Here is a 25564-nt window from a genome sequence, read left to right as displayed (position 1 = left end):
AAGTCTGTCAAAATGCACCGCACTAAAAGGGGGCTCTTGTCACAAAAATACACCAACTTTGAAAAACGCGTCTCTGATTTTCTTTGGAACAAGCATTGTTGTTTTTTGCTTCTTTTTCTTTTGTTGTTATCTGAGTTAATAGTTTTTCTTTACAGTGCTTTGCATCAAGTTTTATTTTTGCATTTGCTCCAGTCTGTGTATCAGCGCTTGCCGTAAGAACACCAGTACTGTGCACTGTTAACACTTCAGTGCTCCTTACAGCTGAGCACTGCAGGTGGTTTTTGATTTCAAGCAGCCATTCAAAGTGGTTGCTACCTACTGCTGTTGGGAACATCAAACATCGTCTTTGGGATCATAGGGCCCCGACTGCTGTGATGAAACAAACTGATTCTAGTCCCTTAGCTTTAGTTTCAAGTCACTTAAAGGTGGACATGGGAGGAGCTGCCACGCTCCCCGCTGCAGGGGGGGTATGGAGGGGAACGCCACCTAGGACCCCCCACATCAGCAGCAGTATGTTGGAAGGCATGTGGGGAAACGGGGGCAGCCCCTTGCATTTTAACACGCGATACATGTTCTGGCTGAAGAAGCTCTGCTCACGCAGATGTTCCTCTCTCTCCAGCACCCTCTCGAGCTGCTCGCACGCCGTGGTGGCTCTGCTGTACCCCTTCTCCTGGCAGCACACCTTCATTCCTGTTCTGCCCTCGTCCATGATTGATATCGTGTGCTGCCCCACGCCCTTCCTGGTGGGACTGCTCTCCAGCTCTCTGCCGAAACTGAAGGAGCTGCCTGTGGAGGAGGTAGGAGCTGGCACCAAAATTATTTGCCTGGACTAAAACTGGCCTTGCCCTGGAGAGAGGCACAAAAGTCCACGTGTGTGTAATTTTTCATCTTCCTCTTTGTTTCTTCTCTGCCAAGTTCTCATGTACAACTGCCTCTTGGTAAAAGCTGCAGTTGTAAGTTTAGTCTTCTCTTTTATCCCCCTCTCTGTGCCTGGCACCTTGACAGAGAGAAGCAAATCGTAGCCTGGTTAACAAGTAGTGCAAATGTTCTCATTTCTTTTGATTTTGTTGTTCCTGGAACAACAAGAGGCAGTATGAAATGCCAGCTGCTATGACACCTGCTAATGCTCATGGAAGTTGTGCATGAAGCCATAGGCAGGAGAGAAAATAAAGCCTTTAAGGCCTTTTTTAAAAAACAAACAAACAAACAAACAAACAAACAAAACTTTTAAGACTGCTAATACTGTATTGGAATTCAAATGAGAGTTCCACTTCAGCAGTTCTTCCTGTAAAATACCACCAAATTCCTCAAGGCCACACTGTTCTTTCTTACTTCTCTTTTCTTGTCATTTTTCTATGAAATTATCTTTTCTGTACCCGCTTTCAATATATTGTGTGCATCAGGTCCTTGTAAATCTCTGCTGTTTTCCTCCCACTCTCTTAACGTTGCTCTCCCACATCTTCCCAGCTCCTTCTCGAAGCTTCAGTGCTTCATTAGCATTAACCTTTCACACCCTTGCACTTCAGAAGTGCTGCTGCAGCAGACGGTACCATTTTCTTTGAAGCCCTCTGAAATACTTGTCATCCACGTGACAGCAAAAAATGATTACCAATAACTTGCATTAAGTGTGAGAAAAAAAAAACAAGCTGCCTAATCCTTTTAACTTTTTTTTAACATATTTACAGATCCATTATACTAGATCTGTTGTATTTAATGATGATTAATTAAACTTTAAGCTCTACAGAAAGACCTTCATCAAGCTGTTGTTTTCATAGCAGGAATTTGATTCACGCTGAGGCTTGGGACCATTCAGATGATCTTTCTCCATTAAAAAGCAGACACAAATGTTTTCTGTCTCTTAACACATACTTCACTGTAATGTTTTATTTCTTCAGGCTTTGATGGTTAACCTGGGATCTGATCGATTCATCAGACAGGTAAAGTACAGCTTGCAGTGTTGCCACACAGCTTAGCAACCTGTTTAGTCCTGTTGTATTATATGGTTTCTTTGCTGGTTTTGTTTTTTTTTTTTGGTTGGTTGTTTTTTTTTTTAATCAGTGGTGTGTGGCAGGAACCGTGCAGTAGGCAGGACACTAGGGAAAAAAAAAAAAAAAAAAAAAAAAAAGCTCATTTTCTGTTTCAGCTGCAAATTAGTACTACTCTCCTCAGGTATCCAAGAGGGATTGAGGCTGTAAATGTCAGAAGAAATCAAGAACTGTGTTTGCAGTGTAAAGGAAGCATCCAAAGATAACAGTATCATGTTAGCAAGAAAACTCGCAATGTTAGAGGGCGAAAAGGACAAAAACTGCAAGGAAGTCTCTGAGTGAGAGAGGAAAGGTAGAGAACAGAAGTGTGGTAGGAGAAGCAGGAGCCTTGTGAGCAGGGAGATGAAGCATCACCATCTCCTATAGTAATAGGGCAGTAGATAACTTCGAAAGTATCTATCTGCAGGTTAGGTGAGTACATTTCCTTGTATCCCTGGAAGACATGACTGGTGAGGAGTGGTTGCACTGCTAAGATTCTTGTGTCCGCTTGCTTTTGCTGAATAAGCTTCAAATAAGTTGAAGAGAGCAGTGGGGCAAAACCTCAGAAAACAAGATATGCTAGGATATAAGTAGAATCAAGTACCAAGCAGCTGTGTATGCACGTAGCTAGGTTTTGCATGATGTTTATTTAGTAAAAACAACTACTTGGACTCTTCAGCATGTAAAGAGCTGATTCCAAGTTTATATAACTTGGTCTTTGGATTATTTTGCTCTTTGAATTATCTTTTCTGACTTTATGAGTAATGAGAGATTTTGTTTAGAAATACATGATAGCTGCACATATGTTTTTATTATTTCATTTATGTAGTCATGACAGTAGCTAGCTGATACAAAGTGCTTTTCTTCTGAATTTTAAACTGTGCAAAAGTATGTACAAGAGTCACTGTACATGATGAATGTGATCTAAAGATTATTTTTTCCTCTGTCAGATGGATGATGAAGACACGCTGTTACCTAGAAAACTGCAAGCTGCTCTGGAGCAGGCTCTGGAGAGGAAGAACGAACTGATAAATCAGGATTCAGATAGTGATTCAGATGATGGTAAGTTCATTTGGAAACGGGCTCATTACTAGCAGACATGTAGGTAGTATTCTGACTTTCTACCCAGGAGAAAGAAAGATTTTAGTACTCAAATACCTTTTGCAGTATCAAAGATAATCTCTGAACACGTGGAATGGGACTGATGACATCAACACACAGTAATACATTATCAGCAGTCTGTTTTAGTTTCTTTGTAACTGACATTCACAAGTACTTTTAAGTCTTTACTCAAGAAGAGTTTTGCAGTTAACTTGGCCCTGGTTCAATCCAGATAACTATACATGTTTAGAAGTGTGTCTGAATTCAGAGTTGATGTTGACTCTTGGTATATTCAGGGGGGGAAGCAGGTACCTCCAGAGAATGGCTTCTGTACTAGAGGGGCTGAATTGCCTTGGAAGGTTCGTATTTCTCACCAGCAATTATAAAAAGAGCCCAGGGCGAATTTAACTGACTGTGGTTAAATGGTATGCAACGGGCCTCTATTCAGTTTTTGAAATGTATTTCTACTCATCTTTGCTTTACGTATGTAAAATTATTTTAACATCTCAGAAGTGACGAAAATGTAAATTCTACAACACGCCCTTTTTGATCTGTTTTGGTATAAGTTCATTATCCCCAGAGCAAACATTTTAGTTCACAGTCATGCAGAACTCTGTTAAGAAAACACTTATTCAGATTTAAAGTAAGAGGTATAATTTTGATGAGGCACCCACAGAATTTTTAATTTCCTGAGCTGTCTCCTGAGGATTTGTATTTCTGGTTGGTTTTTGGTTACGCAACACCAGTTTTGTAGGCTGGCACCCTTGCTGATAAAGCTGTTACATTTTTCCCTCTCTGACACACATCCATGGCCGCAAAGGATTTGGTACAGCTCCTTTCAGTTATTAGCATCAGTAAGCTGCTAGATGACAGTACCTGGCTCAGGGGGGGGTGACAACACTGACAAATCTGGGAGCAGCTGATTTTGGTGTCTTATTGCTGCCTTGTTTTGCAGAATGTAACACCCTGAATGGATTAGTGTCTGAGGTTTTTATCCGATTCTTTGTGGAGACCATTGGCCATTATTCCCTGTTCCTAACCCAGAATGAAAAAGGAGAGCGTGTCTTCCAAAGGGAGGCTTTCCGTAAATCTGTGGCCTCTAAGAGTATCCGGCGCTTCTTGGAAGTGTTCATGGAATCCCAAATGTTTGCTGGTTTCATTCAGGACAGAGAGCTGAGAAAATGCAGGGCCAAAGGTAAGGGTGATGTCCTTTGCCGCGATGCAGATCACGCGCATTTCGCGCTGATCCAACAGCTGGCATCTTCATTTGCTGCCGGAGCCTAGCAAATCCTGTGTCGCTAACAAGCCTCCAGAAGCACGTCACGGGGCTAAACGGCAGCGATCGCACGAAGGCTTTAGCCAGAAGAATCCCCGGCTGAGCGCCTTCAGTCGCTCACAGGCACAACTAACTGCTCGTGCCGCAGCACTGCCCCCGCGCAGGCCACGGCCACCCCTGCCGCGGAGCTGCCCGGGCGGCTGCCCGCCGCTGCTCCTCAGAGGAGCACCGTGGCCGCGCCCGCACAAGGCTGAGCGGAGCCGGAGGCGAACGGGGCCGGATTCCCGTGGCGGGCTGCAGCGCCCCGCCGGGGCCAGGGCCCGGCCGGCCCCAGCGCCACCGTGCGGGCCGGCGCTGCCAGCCCCGGCCGCCGCGGCCTGCGAGGCCCCGTGAGGCGGCCCCGTGAGGCGGCCCCGTGGCGCGGCGCGGGCGGCGGGGCAAGGCGAGGGGCCGCGGGTTGTGCTGCCCCGCGCTCTGCCCAGCCCCGCGTTCCCCCCCCTGTCCCGCAGGTCTCTTCGAGCAGAGGGTTGAGCAGTATTTGGAAGAGCTCCCGGACACCGAGCAAAGCGGAGTAAACAAGTTTCTGCGAGGCCTTGGTGAGGAAAAGCTTTTTGCAAGTGTTTCCGAAATGGGTTTTTCACGTCTGGGTGTTGTTGCTTGTTGTTTATATTCAAAAAAAAGCCTCGCCTCAGGTGAAATGAGATAATCGACTGGTGGTTTCGGTATGAGATAGGAAGTATCAGAAGGAAAAAAAAAAAAAAAAAGAAAACATACTTAAACCTGACAAAAAGCAGATTTAACTGTGATCGCTTTGAACGTTTTCATTTGGGGAGATAAAGCAGGGAAAACACAATTGCATAATTGAGGAGGAAGAAAAAATAAGAAAGCAGACTACCAAAGACGCTGTCAATTGGCTATCTCCGCCGGTATTAAGTAAAAGAGTCACTACAGCAACTACATTACAAATTAGACCCGCCTGTTAAGGGGTTTTTGATTGCACTTGGCTTTTTCAGTATATGCTAGTGATTGATGGTGTGTTTCCTTTAGGAAATAAAATGAAGTTCCTTCACAAGAAGAATTAAACCCTTTCTGCTGAAACATCAACCCAAAGACTATTTATGACACTGTCCTTGAGACCCCTGCAACTCCAGATTCTGACGTGGGAGGGGAATGAGAAGAGCTGACCGCAGCTTGGGGTGACTCCCGCTGCTGTCACAGTGTGTCAGACGGTGACTCCTTTATGTATTTGACGAGAATTTGTAAATAATGTGCTGTAAGCTTTTGTAACTGATTTTGTAATGAGCAAGAAAAACTGTGGTAAATATTTGTATATTCCTGAGAATAACAGGTGCTTTTTTGTCTTTAGTATGAATTGAGTTATGCTTGGTGCAAAAATGAATAGCTGATAATGTGCAGCTGACTGTCTCAGCAGAACCACTGACTTCAGGGAATGTTTGTGAGAACTACACTGATGCCTGAGTACTGCGGTAATGAATGAGCTCTGGGGTACGTGGGAGAGGTTGTATGCGCGGGGGCTGTTTTCATGTGGCAGAGTTGGTATTTTTTTCCTAATTTTCCTTCTAATTAATTTTAAAAGAAAGACATAACAAAGTAACTTGATAATAAGGTACTTGGTTCACGATACAAAACTTCCACTCCGTTTGAACTCTGGTCAGTAAACTACTTGTAATCCATTCTGCACTAAGACTGCTAACCGTGAGGAAATCTCAGTTCTTTGACATGCAAGCTGCAACGAGTAGGTACAGTTCATCCTTTCCTAATGTATGTATGTATGGTTCCTAATAAACTATGTAAATATACCTGTTTGTGTTTGTTCTTTGCAAACCTTTGCGGACGTCTGATTTTGAGGGGGTACAAAACCAGAGAAACTTGTAAATTTGCAATTAAAATGCAAAAAAAAATGGTTATTATGAAACTGTCTTTCAGTAGGTTTGCTATTTCATGATACAACTTGGTTTTCCTTCTATTTAACGGTTTTTATTAGAGCCGAGATGTGGCATTTTATATCGCTGTTTTGTTAATTTTCTCCTAACAGAAGCATCTCTTAAAACGTTTTTCCTTTTTTCTCCTTCACGCGGGTTAGCAGCAAATTATATTTTGTATCATAGATAACTGATCCTGAATCGTGATATTTTCACATTGTTTTTATGCTACATATGTTTTTACGTTTCATCTGGTTAAATGATCCAAGTAGAATAAGAACAGCTTGTAGCAGGCAAATATTTTGCTTAAATTTCTGATGAGCTCATCAACTGCGTTCTATGACAGTCTGCTTTTCTTTTGTATTAATCGCAGTCTGGTTCAGGTGGTGCTTGCATCGTGGTGAATGCTCTTCAGCAGGACAGGAATGATTAGCTTGCCATGGCCCTCTGCACCGCAGCAAGTGCTACCCAAGTACCACGTTCATCTTTAATCTGGTAACATAAATGCTGTGAAGAGATTCTATTAGCTTTTCCTTAGCCTGAAGAAGAAAATAGAAAATGCTGGAATGTTCTTTCAGGTCTGACAGCTAATGAAAATTACCTAGAGCTTTCTTTTTAAAGAAAAAAGAGCACTGTATTTTTCTTCTTTGCAGTGTGACTTCTTTATGTAGTTAAACTGGCTTTGAGGCTTGCGCAGTTCCTAACCTGGCAGTGGTTCTGGTTTGCTATCAGCCTCATAGAACAAAATTGAGGGTGTATTCCCCAAAAAGGTGAAGTCGTTTCCTTTTTTCCTTACCTCCCTCACACTCAAGTATATACCAAAGCCTATGTACATGAAAAGAAGCATCTGTAGAACGCAGAATATCAAGCGCTACTGATTTGATTGAAATGTAATCACAAATGGTAATTTCTCCAAGTTCTGTGCTGTGTTATGTTGTAAGCTGTGGAATGACTTGCAGATGTAGTTCTCCAAATCGGAAGCGATAGCTTTCACTTGTACAGGTGGATGCTGGCTGTTGTATAAACAACAGTAAATATATGTGTAAATACATGTTCCTTTTGAGAAAATGATTTATAAAACGTCAGCATTGGCCGATGGTAATGTTGACATGAGAAGAGTTGTTAGGAATGCAAGAGAGGCACAGGATGCATGGGTTAAGAGAATGAGGTGTGGTAAAATGCATCTCCCTCACAGAAGCTGTTTTCCTCCATCTGCACAGCAAAAATCTAAGCAGGAAGCTTTTGAAGGTTAAATTCCCCATCGTTATGTAGCTCCAGGCGTTGCAGTCAGAGGAGCGCGCCAGGCAGGGTGACAATCACATTGCAAAAGCTCGTAGGTACCTTCCTGTTCCTACATGTAGGGCTATAGAAATCAACCCGAGTGTTTCCAAAGGTCTGCGTTTAAAGCAATCAACGGGAATGGAAACGTGGGGTGCATTTTCCACCTTGCGCCTCGGTTGAGACACCTGAGGCGAGGACTGCTGCGGAGCGCTGCTCCTGCGCCGCGTAACCGAGGGGGAAGGCCTGCAGAAAAACCAGCGTGGAGGCCTGTGGGTGGAGAGGGGGGAGAGAAAAAAGAAGTGTGAAATCCTCGGGTACAGAACATATTTAAATAAAAAAAAAACAAGTATGACACAGCGGCTTCCAGAAGCGTTACTCCGCTGTGACGGCCGCAGGCGGTGAGGGGCGCGGCTCCCCTCAGCCCCCTCCCGCAGGCGGGCGGGGCTCCCCGGCCCCGCCCCGAGGCCCGGCGCCGGCGTGGGGCGGAGCCTCCGCGAAGTCTCGCGAGAGTTCGCCGTGCGCGGTGGTGCCTTTCCCCGGTCTCGCGAGCGCCGCGGCCTTTCCCTTCCCTCGCGCACGGCGGCAAGATGGTGGGTGCGGGCCGGGCCGGGCCGGGCCGCCCCTCGCCGCGGGACGGGCCCGGGGATGGGGATGCGGATAGGGTGGGGGTGGCCGTGGCGGGCTCTTCTCCAGCTTCTCCAGGCCCACGGCCTGCTCGGGGCGCTGAGGGCGGCCCGGGGTGGCCGCTCGGGCCTCGCCTCGCAGGGCCGCCCCGCCGCCCGCCGTGCGCTGTGGGGCGCGGAGATGCGGCGGCCCCGCGGGGGGAGGGCCGTGTGCCGCCGCGCTCACCTCTGCCGCTTCTCCGCAGCCTTCCCGGCTCAGGAAGACCAGGAAGCTGAGGGGACACGTCAGCCACGGCCACGGCCGCATCGGTAAGCGGGGGGCTGCGCCTCCGCCACGCCCGCGGGCCTTCGCTGCTCGGGCGCTAAGGGAGCGCTGCCGCGTGCGCCGCCTTGGGAGGGCAAACGAGGCCGGGTACGGGGCCCGCATAAATACGGGCCTGGCGACCGGCTCTGAGGGCCGCAGCACGTGCGGGAGGTGCCGGCACCGTGGGGGAGATGCCCCAATAACGCGGCTCCGAATGCAGCCCCAGATGCTGCGCCAAAGTTTAGTCCATCCCCGTGGACTGGAATTGTAACTTAGCTTGAACAGTGCTTGGGCGGTAGGTGTCGTCTGAGAACGTGGCTGGGCGACATTTTAAGCTTGCAGGCCGATGTTGTGCCAGTTCAAACTCTGGCCATTCCTGCCTGTTCTTGTCAGCTCGCTCGAGCTAGCACTAGTGTCTTCCCATATTTCTGTAGGCTAAAGACATAATTTTTAAAATTTTCTTCTTTAGGGTTAATCTTTAGTTGGCTTAGCTCACTGAATTGATAAAAATGCAGAAGGGTAAGACTGCTATCATGAGAGTAATTAGCTTAAGTTGAGTTTGTGCTCCTAAGCTCAAGTATTGCATGTGATAGTGTAACCAACTTCATTCTTCTTTTTAGGCAAACACAGGAAACATCCTGGCGGCCGTGGTAATGCTGGTGGTATGCACCATCACAGGATTAACTTTGATAAATAGTAAGCTAACATTTTAAATATGTGCTAGCAAAATGCATGTTTTTGAAGTAGAAACAACTAAATTTTATGTGAACCACCAGACTTCCCTACGTTCCTATGCATCTTTAACATGAAAACTTAGTAGCTAAAATCAACTTGTGTCCCCATTTTCTCTAAACTCAGGGGCCTTTTTTTCTTAAGCCAGGCATCTTTGAGAGTTCAGTGCAGTAAACTTGACCAAGCTTGCCAGTTACACCGTTGTCCATGCTAACAGATGTGCCCACAGAACGTTAGGTAAATCTGAAACGTTACATAAATCAAAGCTACGTTCTACTTAGCTGCATGCTATAGAGGCAAGGGTCGTTGTCTCACTGCCGAGACTAGAGTCACATCTGAACACTGCCTGTTGTCCTGGTGTGCTAGAGTACTCGGAAAGTAACCACTAATCTCTATTCACTGGCTGTGACCATTGTTGATGCAGTCAGTCACCGGGTTAGTGACAGGAGCTTGAAAGCTACCTCATGCAGTGCCGTCTTGCTCCGAGTTGTTTTGCTCAGATAATGCAGGATTGGACCAGACTCACCCTGAGGAAGATTAGGTTGTGAGTTCAAGGGAGAAGAGATGCTTTAAGGAAAATAATTTTTGGATAGCAATGATTATTACACTTAGGTACTGCATGTATTAATGCAAATAAACGTGTAATGTGAAAGTAAGATAAAATCCCACTTTAGGCTGCTTTCAGCAAGTAAGATACTGTGTCGGTATTGATTTGTAGTCCTACCTGTTCAGGATGAATTAAAAATGTGACCTAATGAGGAATGTATTTTCTTTCACAGTCACCCTGGCTACTTTGGAAAAGTAGGCATGAGACACTATCACTTGAAGAAAAACCAAAAGTTCTGTCCTACTGTCAATTTGGATAAACTGTGGACTCTTGTTACTGAACAGACAAGGCTCAATTATGCAAAAAACCAGGCTGGACTGGCCCCGGTCATCGATGTTGTGCGCTCAGTAAGTTTCCGTTCAGGTTCAAATCTGCAGTTTCTCCTCACTTGAAGTGTAACTTAGCTTTGAATATCCAAGCAACAAAATGGTAAGCTGCAAATAAGCTGCAGTGCATGAATATCTGTAGACTTCTCAGTACAAATTAATGCATCTTAGCATATCAGTAGTTAAATTAGTACTTAAGTTTTTTCCTTTAAGAATGGCTTCCCTTATTTTTGAAAGGTGGTGAAAGATGACTTGTTCAAAATATCACCAGAAGTAGGTATGAAAACATGATAGAGCTATTCCCACTTACATAAAATCACTTTTAATTCCGAGACTAGAGTCACACCTTTACACCTGCGATTGTTCTGGTGTGCTATCCTTCTCGGACATTAAACTTCTGATCCACATTCACTGGCTGTGATGCTTCGTATCACAGTCAGCCACCAAATCAGTGACACTAAGCAGTCTGTCAAGTAGGCAGTGAAACTAACCTACCAGGTAGGTATGTTGTGTGTGCCAAATACCTCTGCTGGCCAGTTACAACTCGTTTAGCAAGCTGTGACTTCACAGGCTGTCGTATTAACGGGCCTTGTGCAGTGGTTGTCCTCTTTATGCAAAGGACAGGAGTGAAATGAGAGGGGAACGTCTGCTGTGACAGCTTGCAGAGTAGAATAAACCACACAGGTGCTTTGGCACCAATGTGTTGGTACTCTTCAGTTTTACTTTTAAGATGTGCAGAAGGGTCTTCTGCTCTCTTCAGAAATACCAGGATGTCCAGCAGGTAAAGAGCATGGGCCAGATGTAAGTGGGTAGTAAGTAGTTTGTTGGAGAAATGCCGCCAGCTGCTCCGTGCTGTGGGAAGTGGTTGGCAGCTTCTTTACAAGACTTCAGTGTTTTCTGTATGTAGTACTGGGAATATTACAACTTCCAACATTCAAAGTTACCAAAACCTTCAATTTACTTTATAGTTTCCACTTCTCTGAATGAATGCAACGCCACTAGATCACGCGGGATATTTTTTTCCATTCATACCAGTCTTGCATTGGAGACGGACAATGAATGAGGTCAGCGGTGGTGATAACGGTTCAGTTTTTTTACTGGTGTGTGCTAAAAGACAGGTCTGAATGTAGGAGCCTTAAGCTGATCGCAAACATAATGTTTTTTTTTTTTTAATCTTTCTAGGGATACTACAAAGTCCTGGGCAAGGGCAAGCTGCCCAAGCAGCCTGTAATTGTGAAAGCAAAGTTCTTCAGTAGAAGAGCAGAGGAGAAGATCAAAGAAGTTGGAGGTGCCTGTGTGCTTGTGGCATAAAGGCCATTGTTTTATTTGAAGTTTTGAATAAAGACAATGTGTAAAATGTGTTGATTGATATATTTTTTTGACTTGTTCACACACTGTCCTGACTTCAGTCTTGTGGATTTAGTGATTTCTGGCTGTTTTTGATCCGTGGTTTGGCTGATGCTTGCTATGATTGGAAACTGCCTGGCTACAGTGGCATCTGGCATGTGAAGAAATACCTTCCTGTTTTATCTTTACAAGGTATCAATGTAGTTCCTGTAACGTTCTTCCTGTATTTGTGCAACTCCTTCAGTTGGTGATGCTCTCTGGTGACCAGCAATAGGACCTGAGGGAACAGCATGAAGCTGCCTCAGGAGCAGTTCAGGTTGGGTATTAGGAAAAGGTTCTTAACCGAGTGAGCGGTCAGGCGCTGGGACAGGCTCCCCAGGGAAGTGGTCATGACACCTAGCCTGCCTTGCTTAATGACAAAATTCATGTAACTTCATTTTTGCAATTGACTAACCTCCTTTTCAAGTGTAGGGCACACAATTCCTGAAGTCCCATTTGTGGGACAAATGGTGCCAGGTAGCTTCCAAGTATACAGTGATGGCATAGCTGTAGAGCTGCACTCTATGAATTTCTGTACGTGCTTTAAAATGATTCTATAAAACATTATTTGCATAGTTATAATGTCAGAACAGGACTTCGGTTGCCAGTGTGAGGGTGGCTGTATATACCAAAGCAGAATCCTTGTATGATTTTTGTAAAAGCAAACGGTTATTATAATGCTCAGAACTATAACTCTTCCTAGGTGCTACAAAGTACCTTCTAGTACATGTGATACAATCCTAGGTAATGAACCCTTAACCTAGTGTTTGGCATGAATTATTTCAGGGCTTTTAGGGTAAAGTTGACATGCATTGCGTTAAAGTTTGTAAAATACTGAGGTTTTTAAGATAAATACCTCAGTGGGTGCTGGGATGCCTTTATCCTAATGTATTATGCTACTGAACTGCTGTAGAACGTTAAAGCTCTGAAACATAAGCACTTGCTGGTTGCTGGTGTTTACAAGTTGCTTTAGTCCAATCCTGCAGCCTAACGTGTTTATGGCAGACTCTTTTCATCAGGTACAATGTGGGGAGGAGGTGAAGTGTCTCCCAAGGGGACTAGGGGCTGTGGAAGCTGAGAGTCCACCTTCTGATTTCAAGCAGCTAAGGATGTGGCTGCGAGACAGGTAACAAGGAGAGGCAGTGTAACCAGAGCATCTATCGAGGGTTTGGTTGGGTCCTCAAAGGTATGTCGTGGTACTGTAAAACAAGGACCAGATCCCAGTGGCAGCCTGGAGCTTGATTCCCACAGAAGCGCCCTGTGCACACCGTCAGCAAGTGATTCCAGGTGGCTAACGTAGACAGGTATTTAATGTTTTAACTCATTAACGTTGTAAGTAATTCCTCGACGTCTTGTACCGTTGTCTTTCTGAGTACACCCCAAAAGTTCGGCGCCCCCCCCTCGCCCCGCGCCGCCGCCCGTGCCCGCCGCCATCTTCCTGAGGCGAGCGCCGGGCCCCGCCTTGGTCCCGCCCGCAGCTGTCGATCGTGGCCGGCCGTTGGGCGCGCGGGGGCGCCCGCAGCTGAGGCGGCGGCCGTTGGGCGCGAGCTGCTGCGCCTCAGGCGGCTCTGAGCGGCTCGGGCGGGCCGTGGTGGCCGCCTGCCGCCGCGCCGTTTCTCGGGGATTGTTTCCCAGCCGGTCCACAGATAGCTGGAGGATGTTTCCGAGGTGTAAGAGGGCTGGGTAAATAGCAGTTTCACTGCGTTTACCGTCTGCTTCTATTAACGGGGCTAATTTCGTGCACCGGCTCACCTCATATTTTTGTTCAAAGTCATCAAGCCTTTGGGATTGGAGCCCTGATTTGGTGACGGTTTAAGATCAAAAATCACACGCAGCGTTTTGCTTTGGCACTGATTTTTTTTTCCCTTGTTTGTTTTGGAGCAGTTACTCTGGGGATTGTGCACGTGAGGTACAGAGCCTGGTTCATCAAGCAGGCAGGTTTCCCTTCGCTCGCACCGCTGCCTTGGCTGAGCTCCACAGATCCCAAACAAGAAGCTGCCGTGAGGGCTGCTGAGGAGCCGCCAGACGGCTGTCCGGCACACTGACTCTCTCTGTCTCCTCAAAGAACAAAATGGGCCGCTGCTGATAAAGTAATTCTAGATGGAACTTGCAAAGTTTATGTTACAACACTTTAAAATGCTGTAGCAATGTCCATTTTTAATTGAAAGAGGAAGATACAAAAAATCACCTGATTAGATCTGAGAGAACAGAATGCTGAAAATTGAAAGCCTTGCATAGGGATTTTATCCCTAAAATACTACAATAACATAGTTATGGGAATATACCTGTTACAAACTTCTGCTGTGTGAAATATATAGGTGCTTCACTGGAAGTTTCAGTCCCGTGATACCTGGCTGCTGCCCCTTGATTTGCTTGGCGTGGGTGTTGCCCTCCAGGGGCTGTCATTGATCTTTTGGTCCTGCAGCAGCTCCCCCAGCACTATACAGTGCCTTTCATTTTCCCTCTTAGGGCTGATAGGCCAAATGTTAGGGGCTTTTCTCTCTGTTTCAGGTGCGGCTGCTTGCCAGCTGCCTCTCCCTGCTCGCCCACCCCATCTTCATCCATTTCTGTCCTGTGTCCTGCCTCTCCACCCTGACCACGTCCCTCTGGGTGCAGTTATTTGCTTTGTAATTGCAGCTGCTGGACTTGGTGTTTCCCACCAGCCTAGCCAAGTCGCTGGTGATGTAGTTGCCCAACTGCTGCTTTGCATACCTGTCTCAGCAGGAAAGTAGCACTTTATCTCACCCTTATCCTTCCCCCTCCTACCAAAAAACTTGCACATAGTTTCACGTGCTCTGCAAAACGCATAGATTAAAATGTATGGTAACCCGCTTCTGGCTCGTTCAGACACGTTTGGCCTTGATGGTGATAGAGCATTTCCCAATATTGGGCTTTGTGTTCGCACTGATTCTCTGTGCGTTGATCCTGTGGTCCCAGGCTGTGGTTTCTCTGACTGAACAATGCCTAAGACCTCAACTTCCTATTGCAGACATGACGTGTTTTTGCAGGTCCTGGTCTTTTTGCTTAGCAGCGGTGCTTGCAAGAAACAAAGGAGATGGTGCAAGCTGAAAAGCTGTGCTTCCCTAATCACGTTCGTCTCTGAAAGATGGCTGATGAAGATGAACTGTAAAAAGTGAGCTCATATAACAAGCACTTTTGTAATGTTTATTGTTTAAACTACAGGTACAATTACCGCAGCCGTTTTCTAAAGAGACCTGTAGTTTTGAAATGACAGTCACAAGTTTTAGTGGCATATTTGAATTTGTTGAAGTGAATTCAGTAAAATTGATGGATATCTGCTTATTTTCATTGGTTCTTAGAAGTGGGCCTTGGGTGTGAGGTATTATGGTGACTTTAATGTTAAAGTCCAATTTTCCTTAAATAGCCACGACTTCAGGATGCAACACACACAAAAGGCGGGTTGTGAACTTCTGAGACTTTCACAATTTCGTTTCATTGTAGAAAAACGTGACTGCTAAACAGTTCTATTGGAATCTGCCTTGAGATGGAATCCTCCAAGAGAATACATATCTCTAGGATTGGAGTCGCTGTTCTTCTGTGACAGGGAAATCTGAAGGGTCACTGCAAGTAGTGTACCGCTGGTGGCGAGGCCACCATGCCAAGGTAGTGGCAGCTACATGGGAGTGTGGCCCCAGGAAGGAGGTTCAGTCAGCTGAAAGGGCGATTCCAAGAGAGATGAGACTGCATTTACTTTTCCTTCTCTGATGCAACTTGCAAAATTTCCCTTTGCAAGCTGTGTCTGATTGACATCTCTAAACATTTCAGAATCAAGGATAGAACATGAACTGCAAAATACTCAATTTACCTTGGGGAGCTTAGGTTGGCAGGGGAAATGCTGTCCTGCCTGTAGAAAATTCTGACTTGGTCTATAATTTGATCTGTGGTCATCTTGACAGGTGAAATTTGATCACTGTGAAGTGCATTTTATTACATTGCTGTGAAGATTAGCAGAAGATATTTTACATTTCTCAAGGCATCTTTCTAATGGGGTGTTGCTGAACTGATGGAGGTAATGATCAGTTAAGCTTATCATTATTTTCTTTACCTGCAAGCTATAAAATATTGTGGTGAAATTATAAAAGCATCATTTTTATTGCACAGTTCCAGTGCTTCTGCCAGGAAATGTACAGCGTGTGACAATTCAGGCTGCTAACAGCTTTGTAAGTAGATCAATAGAACAGATTATTTCTTTTTTTTTTTTTTTTTTTTTTTTTTTTTCTTTTTACAAAAGTTGCAAGTACTGTAGAGAGATAATGGGATCGTGGTTTGTAAACCTTAAACCACACTTTCCTGCACAACAATCTGCAAAGATATATACATTTTTTTAAAGCGGGTATGTGATTTTCAGCTGCAAGGGACTTCCTCTTTCTTCAAAAGGACTCAGTAAATGTTGTTTCTGAGAACATGCATCCCGCTGTTGCCTTCTAGTTTGTGCTTGAGTGATCAAGTGTATTGTTAAGTGAAGGGGCTGTCATGAGCCATTTTGTGACTCTTCATGTTTTTGATGTCAATTTTAAGCCAACGGCAGTGGGGACTGGATCTGCTGAGGAATTGCTTGGTATGCAAACGGGACCTGGGCAAGAGAGACCACAGAATGCTACCTTGCCTCCATTCCTTCTGTAAGGACTGTCTTCCAGATTTGATTCAAGGATATAGCTGTATTCCCACCGGATATGAAGTTCTATATGAAGGTAATGTCTAAGAATCTCTGTTTGGCTTTTGCTGTTTGGAATACAGGGTTACAAAAATAGATGCATTGGGAATACTTTCTGTAGCCTGCTCCTCTAAAGCACTACTTGAAAAGAACAAACTAGGAGACTCGAGATTCGTATGAGCAGAGGGTGGGTTGAGAACAAGCCTCCTTCAGAATGTTTTCCATTAAACACCAATGCTTTGAACAGAAATGACACAGTCAGGCAACCTTCCTTTTTTCTCATTATAAATGTGGTTTCACCCTATCTGAATACTCAACAAGCTGACTAAAGCTAGTGGGGGACGAGAAGCATTATGAGACCGTGGCTTTTGAAATCTTGAAGTTATTTGTACAGTTTTTTGTAATGATGTTAATAGAAAAGATGTAACTTTTTTTTGGAATAGGACTTAAATCACAGAATGCAGTCACTTTAAATGAATGAGGCTTAATTACCATAGGGAAGCATTCCAGACTCATTACTAATTTATAAGAGGAGCAAAGGCATGTAGATGACTGGTATTTCCACAGGCTTTGAACTTCAGATGAATAAGTGGCATCATTTATTATCTCTTCCAAAGCAAATTTTAGAAATGTGTAGTGAGAAGGTAACTTTCCCTGAGGTGATGATAAACTGAATTGACAAGTGAGTGTAAACTAGGTAAGTTGAGGTTTGAGAACAAATGGAAACAGTGTTAGGAGATCACTGTCAAAAGGCCAGCAAAGGAAAAGAGGATAGCTTAATGACAAAGGAGAAAGCTATTCATGGGAGGGTACAGACAGAAAAAGATATTCAGGTAGGAGGAAGAGACAGAAGGCAAAGCAGTCATTTTAATTAAATGCCTCAAACTTTTAAATGCCTGGTCACACCAGACAGAGGAACCTACTTTGTAACAAAATGGTGCTGAAAACAACCACTACATTGCTTTTATTAATCCTCATTTGACATGTAAGCTATTCCTTTCTTCTACTTGCTTATGTCTGTGGAGTGGAAAGGGGAATTTTTGCCACTTGGTGATATTGGATGAAATGCAGCGATAGGTTCTCACGAGTCATTAAAATATTAGATATTTGTTTGAGCACTTGAGCAGGGATCAGGAATTATTTGTGTATGGCAAATTGGAAAAAAGACTAGTTTATTTCTGTATTCCTGAAGTTTCTCCATTTAATTCCTCATTCTCTTGTTGGTGGGGAACTTCCATTGGAAAAAGCAAGATTAGAGAAACGATTGAGAAAAGAAGTAATGAACAGTGATGACCAGCTGTAAATGAAGGGAGACACCAGGTGGAAAGACTTGATTAATATATGAAGAGCAGAGCAGCAAAAAGAAAACACCTGCGTCTCTTAAATCATTGATTGAAACTGCAGCCACCATGGGTCAGCCAGGATAAGTTTGTGAAGTCTTCTGCTGGCAAGATGCTGAGCACTGCTTATCTCATCTACACATGCAGGTAGCACAATACCTGCTCAATTTTCAGTGTTATCTTTCGGTATGATCATACATTTGTGTCAATGATAAATTGTGAATATAAGTGCTAAACAACGTCAGCTGAGGTGTGAAATATTGGCTGTAAGTAAAATGCATTTGCTACTTGCTATGAATTCTTTAAGCAACATATAAGAATAGAAGAAGTGAGTGTATTTCCAAGTGAAGTCAATCTGAGATTTGCTGCAAACACACGCTTTAATTTGTGGGTTTCGATATGTCATACTGTAAGTAGTAGTATATCCGCATCAAGCTGTTTTGTAGTTTGTTGGTGTTGCGTTAAGATTGCTGAAGAGCTCTAAGTGGTTTGGATATTTGATGGTAGCTGATGTTGGACACTTACTTTTATATCTGTATCTCAGTCTTTGTGCTTAAGATATCCCCTGAATGAAAGCTCTGAGGGAGACTGAGTCCTTATAGAAAAGCTGCATACATGTCAGAATTTATTCAAAGCTGTGAGAAGTGAGAGTTTGATAGCAATTTGAACGAAACAAGAAAATAATTTTTGAGATTTGGTTCCTGCAGGTGCTTCTAATATGAAGGGGACTTTAAGTTACTCAGTTTTTCACTTCTTTTTCTGCAGGCCAGTGTCACTTTCCTTTTTTTTTCCGTCTCTCTTCATTTGGAAAAAGAATCCCAATTTTATTCTTCTCTACAGATCTGTGTGATTTTTGCTTCTAGTCTGTTTCATACGTGGGAAGGAAGAATTTTAAAGAGTGAAGCTGGGGATGAGAGAGACAGAAAATTCCTACATCTCCTGAGATGATTTTCTCAGGCTACCACATGAATTCTGCCTGTGTAAATTGCCACTCACAGTACACCATGAAAGCACATGCAATGGTTTCTTGAGTGATGCCTTGGCTTCTTGGGCCTGGCCTTCTTTATGAGTACTGAAAACATTCAAAACCAAAGTCATCCGATTTGCTGTGCCTGTGCCTTCTTTCTGCGTTGAGGGTGTGTGCAAAAATAAATGACCCTTTATCTGCAGCTCTTTCTCTCCTTTAGATGTTTGATGATCGAAGTTGTTTTAATACTTTCAATATCACCAATGCAATCGTTCCATAAGTAGCTGAAAGAGAAGTGGAGGTCTGTAGTTGTGAAAATTTCACAATTTGGAAGACCGGATCAGCTTGAGGGCTGGCTTTTTGTTGTTGTTTTGTTTTTCTTTTCAAAAAGAATCACAGGCAACTACTGTTTAAGTCGCAAATTAGGCCTTTGAGAACAAGGCAGATCAGAACAGATGTACTAGAAAACCTTTCAGATTTACTCTAACTGATATTAAACCCTAGTATTATTTCCATTTTGAGACTGAATTAGGAATATCTAACCGGCACGTTACGCTTCACGTTTGTAAAATGAAGTTAGCAGTTGCCCAGCTTTATACGTTTTTTGGCAAGTGGTGGATTTAATTGTATTATGTTTTTGTATTGAATTTGTATGTTGGGCTATTTTTTTCCTGAAGTGCTATTTTAAAAACATGCTTTGCCCTTTAGTGCTTCACTAACTTGGATAACAAAAGTCGTAGAAAATGGCTGCATAATTTCTTTCCACGTTCCGTGCATAAGTCAAAAACCATCCACTCTTACTTCTTGTTAGCTTTCTATGCACAACAAAGGCTTCTGAGATCCCCACTTAAATGCCAAGAAATGTGACATGAGACAAATGCAAACTGATCAGACTAACTGAAACCAGACTATTAAAGAGAACAAATGTGACTTTGTTGACAAGCGTCCACTCGCCTCGTTCTATCATTTCCAGCTGAAAATATATAGTTTTCTCTATCTTACAAGATAGATGCTATGTATAACCATGGATTCCCAATTGCTCGTTAGCAGGGGACACCCAAAACTCAGCCAAGCATCGGTCATGCTTGCATTTACTATCTTCAAACTTATCTTCAGGGCGTTTGTTTCAGGAAGGTTGAGCTTGGACTCCCTTGGCTCTAGGCTCTGGCATTAAGAGTGTGGTATGCTGGCATGAAGAGGAGCCTCCAGGTGCCAACACACTGTGCCTTGTCTTGTACTGAGTCTGTACATAAGAAAAACACACTTCTGTAGAGTTCTTTAAATTATATTTCAGCATAGAGTGGAGTACAATTTGTCCTTCTTGGAGTTACAACTGTTAATATCTTGAGGCCCTAAATAAGCTTCTTTTGATGCAATCACATATGGTAAGTGATGCAGTGCATCCTTCCTATTAATTCTGAAGGAGAACACCAATTTGCTTTAATCAGATCCACTTAACGCAAAATACGCGTTTCATTTCTAAAAAGGGAAGTAAAAAGGTTATTCCAAAGAGGGAAGCTGTTCATAATGTATTTATTTAGTCGTCCTAAAATGGATTTAAGGTTGCTCAGCCCTTCTCACACCGTTGTTCAGATGCCAGATCCAAAAGGCAAGTGAAACAATGGGGGGATAGTTAAATAAATAGGAAGATGTAAAGTCGGAGGTTGTATTCAGAACTGTTTCCTATAACCTGTAATTGGGTCTCTAAGGAGGTGTAAATTATGTCTGCAGTTTGAGCTGTAGCTAATGCTCTCTGAGAATAATTATTCTGATGGTTGTTGGAGGAAAAAGAACAGAGGAATAGGTGCAACATGTGGACTGCAAGTATAAATGTGGTGTGTATGATAGCTCCAGTGTTTGTTTCTTTATGCTAATCAATTCTCAGGATAATAATAGGCTGTTAATTATCTGCATTGATTTATTTCCCAGACAACCAGCTTGAGGGTTCTTTCTGTTTAAGCCTGACCAGACTGTAAGACCTTGAAACAAAACTGTGAGGTGAGGCTTTTGATGTTCAAAAGGTCTTTGTACTCAGTTTCTATACGTGGTGCAGAGGTTACTTTGCACTGTCAGGGATGATTGCTGCAAATTATCTACAGCTCTGTCACTTACAAATTAGATGGCTGCAATACAGCTGGATTAAAAACTCGAGGGCGCTCAACAAATCGACGTCTTTGTGCGTTTACAATGGAACGCTCCATGCAGGGGTCACCGCCATGATGGCCGCTTAACGCTTCCTTGGGTTCAGTGTCATGTTGAAGCTTTCACTAACAGAAACGGAACTGCTGTGCTATGTGAGGGATGTGACCTGCAATGCGGTAGGGTTTGGAGGGCGTACGCTTGAGTGGGCTTTGGTGGCAGGACCCTAATGTTTTCCCGAAAGCTGATTTTGGGTAGGGTGCTGGAATGTCCAGACTGAGGGTCTGTGTCTGCCTACTGGATCCACTGTCTTTCAACTTCTGTTTTCCCCAACCTGCTTTCTGCTCACTGTTGCTGATGGGAGTGCAAGAGTGGAAATGAGCGCTTGCCTTTTGAAGGGCTGCAAACCACTTCAGCAAAGTACAAGTCTGCAGCTGAAGCTTTCCAGGGCTCCAATGTGTGTATGCATATAAACTTAACATACGCATACTTAACATACACGCTTCTATAAGGATGTTACTCTCTAGTGCTGGTATTTTTTGTGGTGGTGTTCAGGTGCAGTAGGGATTTTTATTTCTACCACGAAAGGAAGAGTGGAGCCTTGGAAGGATGCATGTGTAGGACTACTCCTCCACATACCTCGTGATGAAACTTCCTGGGAGTCTGTTCAGCACAGTGGTCTTCAGTGCTTGCTCAATACTACCTGATAAATACATAGAGAACAGCTTATCTGTGGTTTATCCTGCATGTCATTCTACAATACGGTTTTCTCCTGCATATCACACTGAAACAGAACCCAAATCTAACATTAGGATCATTGCTGGCCTTTCTAAATTTGTGCCCATCCCTTTAGCAATGAAGTCTGATGTCATAAATGATTATTTCAATTGAAAAACAGCAGAAAGTAATGAACTCCTAAAAAAAATATTTATGCAAATATTTCTATCTCCTTCCTCCAATATTGTTTACATGCAAACTCTGCATAGTTTATGTCAACAGCTCTTAGATTTTTTCTATGTCTAGAGATTTTGATAACAATAATGGACCTCATTTGGGCATCATGATTGCATCATGGCTGAAATTGGCTCCTGGTCTCTTAATATGTCAGCTCTGTTGTTTTGAATGCTGTAATTTCATGTTGGATTACTATTTAGATCCAGAAATTGCATCATTCTCATAAGTACAAACATCAAGTCTCTGGGGCTTCTGACTATTCACCCACGGTGCTGTAGTAATGGTATATTTAAATGAGCTGTCTGCAAAGTACAGGTTCATAAAACAAGTTAACACAGTTGTTTAGAGGCAGTGGTAAGGAAGTAAGGCAGGAGAAATATTTAGGGAATGGTCTGCAGAGTGTATTGTGGGAGTGAATGGTGTAAGTCCTGCTGCTACCTGAGCCTGGAAAAGCTCTACTCTTCCCTTCTGCGTGCTTGCTCCAGGTTACTCTGGTGACTGAGAGAAGACCCAGGCAAGAAGGGAAGTAGGATGCTGCTATTTATTATCTCTGTGGGATTTTTGTTTCACCACTTCAGGAAAAATACAACCAAGGCAAGTTAAGAGAGGCCTGAATGAATCTCAGAAAGGTGAAAGCAAGAAGGAAGGCGAGAGAAAAATACCATGCACTTCATAGTGGGCCAGTACATCTCTTTGCCCTGCTGATTTGTCGGCATTTCTTGCTGAAGAAGGGGGAGCAGCCCCACATACGCTGAGGAAGGTGCAGCCACTTCTGTCTGCAGTACGGCAAAGCCTGATTCCAGGGAGCACGCTGTGTGTGCGGTTCTGCTTAATAACCCTCCGCTTCCTGACAGAGGTGACCTTGTGGGTAGCCAAGTGACGCTATCCAGAGGACAGGTAAGGGGTTTCTAGGAAATTGTGCTTCACTGGTGAGCGTACTTTGAGCACAAACACAGCAGCGTGCTCGCTTTGTGGTGTTGAAGTAGCTGCTGCTTGTGGCTGTTTGTAAATGTCTGTGTAACATTTACTTAGTTTCAGGACAATTGCTTCACAAACCATTCTGTAGCGTATTTATTATGCCAAACTATCATTAGATTCTGGGGGGAATTTGTATTGGAAAAGGTTGGGCATTTCCAGGGAGCACAGATTTTGATTAAATGGAAAAGGAAGGAAATGAGAAGTCCGTTTAGCTGAACAAGTATTATCTCCAAAGCTACCACATTGAGGGAATCCCTCTTCTAGCAAGATGCAAATGTCTTCTGTGCTTGTAACGGTGTCTTAAAAAGTATACAATTCAGTATCAGGACAGGTGAAAAGGTGCTTGCTGATCAGTGCTCGTATGAGTAGGAAACTGCTTCCAATACAGTACTGCCATGGTGCCCCCATTATTTTTCCTGTTAACTTACAGTGTTTGTTCTGATTTTATTTTATTCCTTTAAGCTGAGAGCTATACATGCTCTGTGTGTTCTCCAGGGAGTTTCAGATGCGAGATCCCTGTAATTCAAAGTTACTTGGATATTTGAGATGCTCTTGGCATTTACACAATCAAAGCTGTATGTCGTCTGATGGTCTGCGTTAGTGATTCTAACGCGATGCTTTGACCTATGCGTGTGGCTTGCTCCGTGTGTATCTTTGTAACAACACTGATCTCAGTAGCAAAGCTACGGGGGAGAAATTGTTATGTGGCATCCTGGGCATTGCTTTTAGATATCCCCAGATATTAATCAGTGGTAGGGTCTTGTACGCTCACAATGGTGACTGTTCTAAACTTCTTAATACCATCGTGCTTCTCAGTATGGTTAAGGAGGCTTCTGTGCAGAACTGAAATCTGTGCATGAAAAATATGTTTTCTTAAGGTGAAAAGTATTGAAGTTTTCTTTAAAAATATTAAAGAGATGGCATTGTCTGTTCTTAAATTAATTCATTCTTTATACAATGGATTTCATACTTCACTGGTTTGAAACGGATTAGTACAATTTAAAGTTCATGAGAACTAGCCTAAGGCTGTGAGCATTACATTAAATATCATTCAACTGGTATAATTTGATTTAACATTCTGCACTAACTGGATAGGCTTGGAATGTAATAAAATACGTACCTTCATATTAACTTTTTTAACTTTGTGCGGAGGATTCATGGAAGCTGTCCTTCCTGTGGCAAAGTCCCGAGCACCGCTTTTGTTTCGCAGTGAGCAATTCCTAGAAATGTTTTGCGTAAGACTGTGGCCACCTGTATGGTGTGTCAGTGAAGGAGTAACTGTGACAGCCGTGAATTTCCTGCTTCATGGAGTAACCTGTTGATAATTTCCTCTTCAGTCCATCTGTGGCATATGGTGTAGTCTCAGTATGGAGGTTTTCTCTTTGTATGAGCCAGATCAAGGACTGGCACTGCTTGGGCAGTGCTGTTAGGGGAGTAAGACGCTGGTTCAAGGTCTCAAAGGGCTAGAGGCCATTCCCTGTAAAGTCAGTAGATGGTTTCCTATCACTGCACCAAGAATTAGAGCATGTCCTATGAGGCTTACTTGAGAGACTGCCTGTAAAGTAGGATTTTTGCTACCTAGATTATCAATCAAAATGTATCCACGGATTCCTGCTGCTGCTGTTACAACTGAGTTGCTTTGTAAGGTGCTCACATAGAAACCTGAAAACGGTTTCACCTTCTAGGAATTAGCACTGCAATTCACTCACACTTCTGGTACGCTCCGTTTGCAAGGAGTAGGAGGGCACTGTCTGTGTAACACATCTTGTCTTAAGTACTGCAGTGCTCCTACCGTGGTTACATTTCTCTAGAGAACCGAGCTGTTAATGGAATGCGTAAAAGACACAGAACCGTAATTCGGGGAAGCAGAGGGAGGTTACAGTGCGACTAATATAAAAGCATCTCATTATCCTAGGGTGTAACATATGAAGGTGATTAGCTACATATATTGTAGGTAAGATACCCTTTTAGCTGCACTCCTAATATTAAGGATGCAAAGGGAAGGAAGTTAGAGCCTTCTAAAGCTTTTTGCTCTCGTGGGCATCTTCATCAAATGAATTTTTTAGCCTCTTTGTAACTCCTGTCACCAGAACACCCTTAAACAGGTCTCAGGTTACCTACCCAGGAGATGAGCGAAGCACTGGCTGTTGCTCGCGTTGCCCTTTTCCCCAGGGGTGACTTGTAGCTGAGTAGCACAGCCACCTGTGGGAACTGCCTGCTTCTCGCACATCTGCGTGAACACCAGTGTTGTATGAAATGCAAGTAAACAAGGGCGAGGTAGACCTTAGTCTGCCCCGTGAGTCGCCAAATCGCAGTTCTGTTGTAAATGCAGCCTTGGAAAATAGTCAACAATATACCTTCTGCTTTCATTACAACAATAGGGCTTAAAAAGGCCTAAGCCCCGTGGAAGCAATTCTATCTCAGATGTCCCCTTTCAAAGGAGATGCAACAATGCAAAGCTTTTTTCCAAAGCTTTTATGAAAGAAAATGAACTTATTGAGGCATCTGACTGTATAGTGCTTTTGTCAGAAGTGGTCATGTAGGAAGGGTTTGGGCTTTATGTGTCTCTGCAATTTGTTAAAAATAAAAGGAGACCTGAAAATGGTAGGAGGTAAGGGTTAGAACTGCGCTTCTGGTCAGGGACTGTGGGAACTGTATTGCAAAGGCAGGTAACACCAAGCTGGAAAACGTGAGTGTCTCTGATAACCTTCTAATGTGAGGAGTAATAGACTTAAGATTTATTTTATCTCCAAGTCACCTTCCTTATTTAAAAATAATGTTAGTTAAGGGGAGAGCGCATTGAACGGTGTCAGTCCAGTAAAAAGTTGTAATTGATCTTGCTGTTAAAAACTTGCTTTAAGTGAGTTTGCATCCTTTAGTCATGGAAAATATTTCCATTAGTTATCAT

At 43.6% G+C, this 25564-nt stretch overlaps 3 protein-coding genes and 2 non-coding genes across 17 annotated transcripts in view; all 5 read left to right on the top strand.

Moving 5' to 3' along the window:
* DENND2B (DENN domain containing 2B) overlaps window positions 1–6221 on the top strand; it is a 143761-nt gene extending 137540 nt beyond the window's left edge. For all 5 annotated transcript variants that reach the window (XM_035328680.1, XM_035328683.1, XM_035328681.1 and 2 more), the window contains 6 exons: window positions 620–797; window positions 1896–1937; window positions 2975–3086; window positions 4081–4320; window positions 4911–4997; window positions 5449–6221. In XM_035328680.1, coding sequence (XP_035184571.1) covers window positions 620–797; window positions 1896–1937; window positions 2975–3086; window positions 4081–4320; window positions 4911–4997; window positions 5449–5483 — 694 coding nt within the window. In that variant the 3' untranslated portion in view covers window positions 5484–6221. The remainder of the gene's footprint in view (window positions 1–619; window positions 798–1895; window positions 1938–2974; window positions 3087–4080; window positions 4321–4910; window positions 4998–5448) is intronic.
* Window positions 6222–7228: 1007 nt separating this feature from the next.
* RPL27A (ribosomal protein L27a) lies at window positions 7229–11578 on the top strand. Of its 2 annotated transcripts, none has more exons than XM_035328695.1 (5): window positions 7229–7247; window positions 8494–8557; window positions 9173–9248; window positions 10064–10238; window positions 11400–11578. In XM_035328695.1, the coding sequence occupies exons 1-5, from the start codon at window positions 7245–7247 to the stop codon at window positions 11526–11528; spliced, it is 447 nt and encodes a 148-aa protein (XP_035184586.1). In that variant the 5' UTR covers window positions 7229–7244; the 3' UTR covers window positions 11529–11578. The 2 variants fall into 2 exon arrangements, with proteins under 2 accessions (XP_035184586.1, XP_035184585.1); XM_035328694.1 differs by lacking the exon at window positions 7229–7247 and adding an exon at window positions 8180–8215.
* On the top strand, window positions 9601–9732 carry LOC118168711. The gene has a single exon (XR_004751748.1). It is a non-coding gene; the product is annotated as a small nucleolar RNA SNORA3/SNORA45 family (small nucleolar RNA).
* Window positions 10545–10677, top strand: LOC118168712. The gene has a single exon (XR_004751749.1). It is a non-coding gene; the product is annotated as a small nucleolar RNA SNORA3/SNORA45 family (small nucleolar RNA).
* A 2909-nt stretch (window positions 11579–14487) lies between the features above and the next one.
* The window catches only part of TRIM66 (tripartite motif containing 66), a 48848-nt gene continuing 37771 nt past the window's right edge, over window positions 14488–25564 (top strand). The window contains exons 1-4 of one of the 8 annotated variants that reach the window (XM_035328848.1): window positions 14488–14736; window positions 15521–15633; window positions 15726–15784; window positions 16143–16315. In XM_035328848.1, coding sequence (XP_035184739.1) covers window positions 16219–16315 — 97 coding nt within the window. In that variant the 5' untranslated portion in view covers window positions 14488–14736; window positions 15521–15633; window positions 15726–15784; window positions 16143–16218. Of the gene's footprint in view, window positions 14737–15520; window positions 15634–15725; window positions 15785–15953; window positions 16316–21925; window positions 22576–24318; window positions 24611–25218; window positions 25346–25564 lie in introns of those variants that run through there. The other 7 variants (XM_035328849.1, XM_035328847.1, XM_035328846.1 and 4 more) reach the window with 7 other exon arrangements.

The sequence above is a fragment of the Oxyura jamaicensis genome, chromosome 5 (assembly GCF_011077185.1).
Source record: "Oxyura jamaicensis isolate SHBP4307 breed ruddy duck chromosome 5, BPBGC_Ojam_1.0, whole genome shotgun sequence".
Lineage (NCBI taxonomy): Eukaryota > Metazoa > Chordata > Aves > Anseriformes > Anatidae > Oxyura > Oxyura jamaicensis.
The sequence above is the reverse complement of the archived record's forward strand: the minus strand, read 5'-3'. Positions and strand labels throughout refer to the sequence as shown.

What these genes read in the sequence shown, in the direction of transcription:
- RPL27A (XM_035328695.1), top strand. An exon ending in CCACGGCCACGGCCGCATCG is followed by an intron (nt 8,558 to 9,172) that starts GTAAGCGGGGGG and finishes TCTTCTTTTTAG; the next exon opens with GCAAACACAGGAAACATCCT. An exon ending in AGGATTAACTTTGATAAATA is followed by an intron (nt 9,249 to 10,063) that starts GTAAGCTAACAT and finishes TTTCTTTCACAG; the next exon opens with TCACCCTGGCTACTTTGGAA.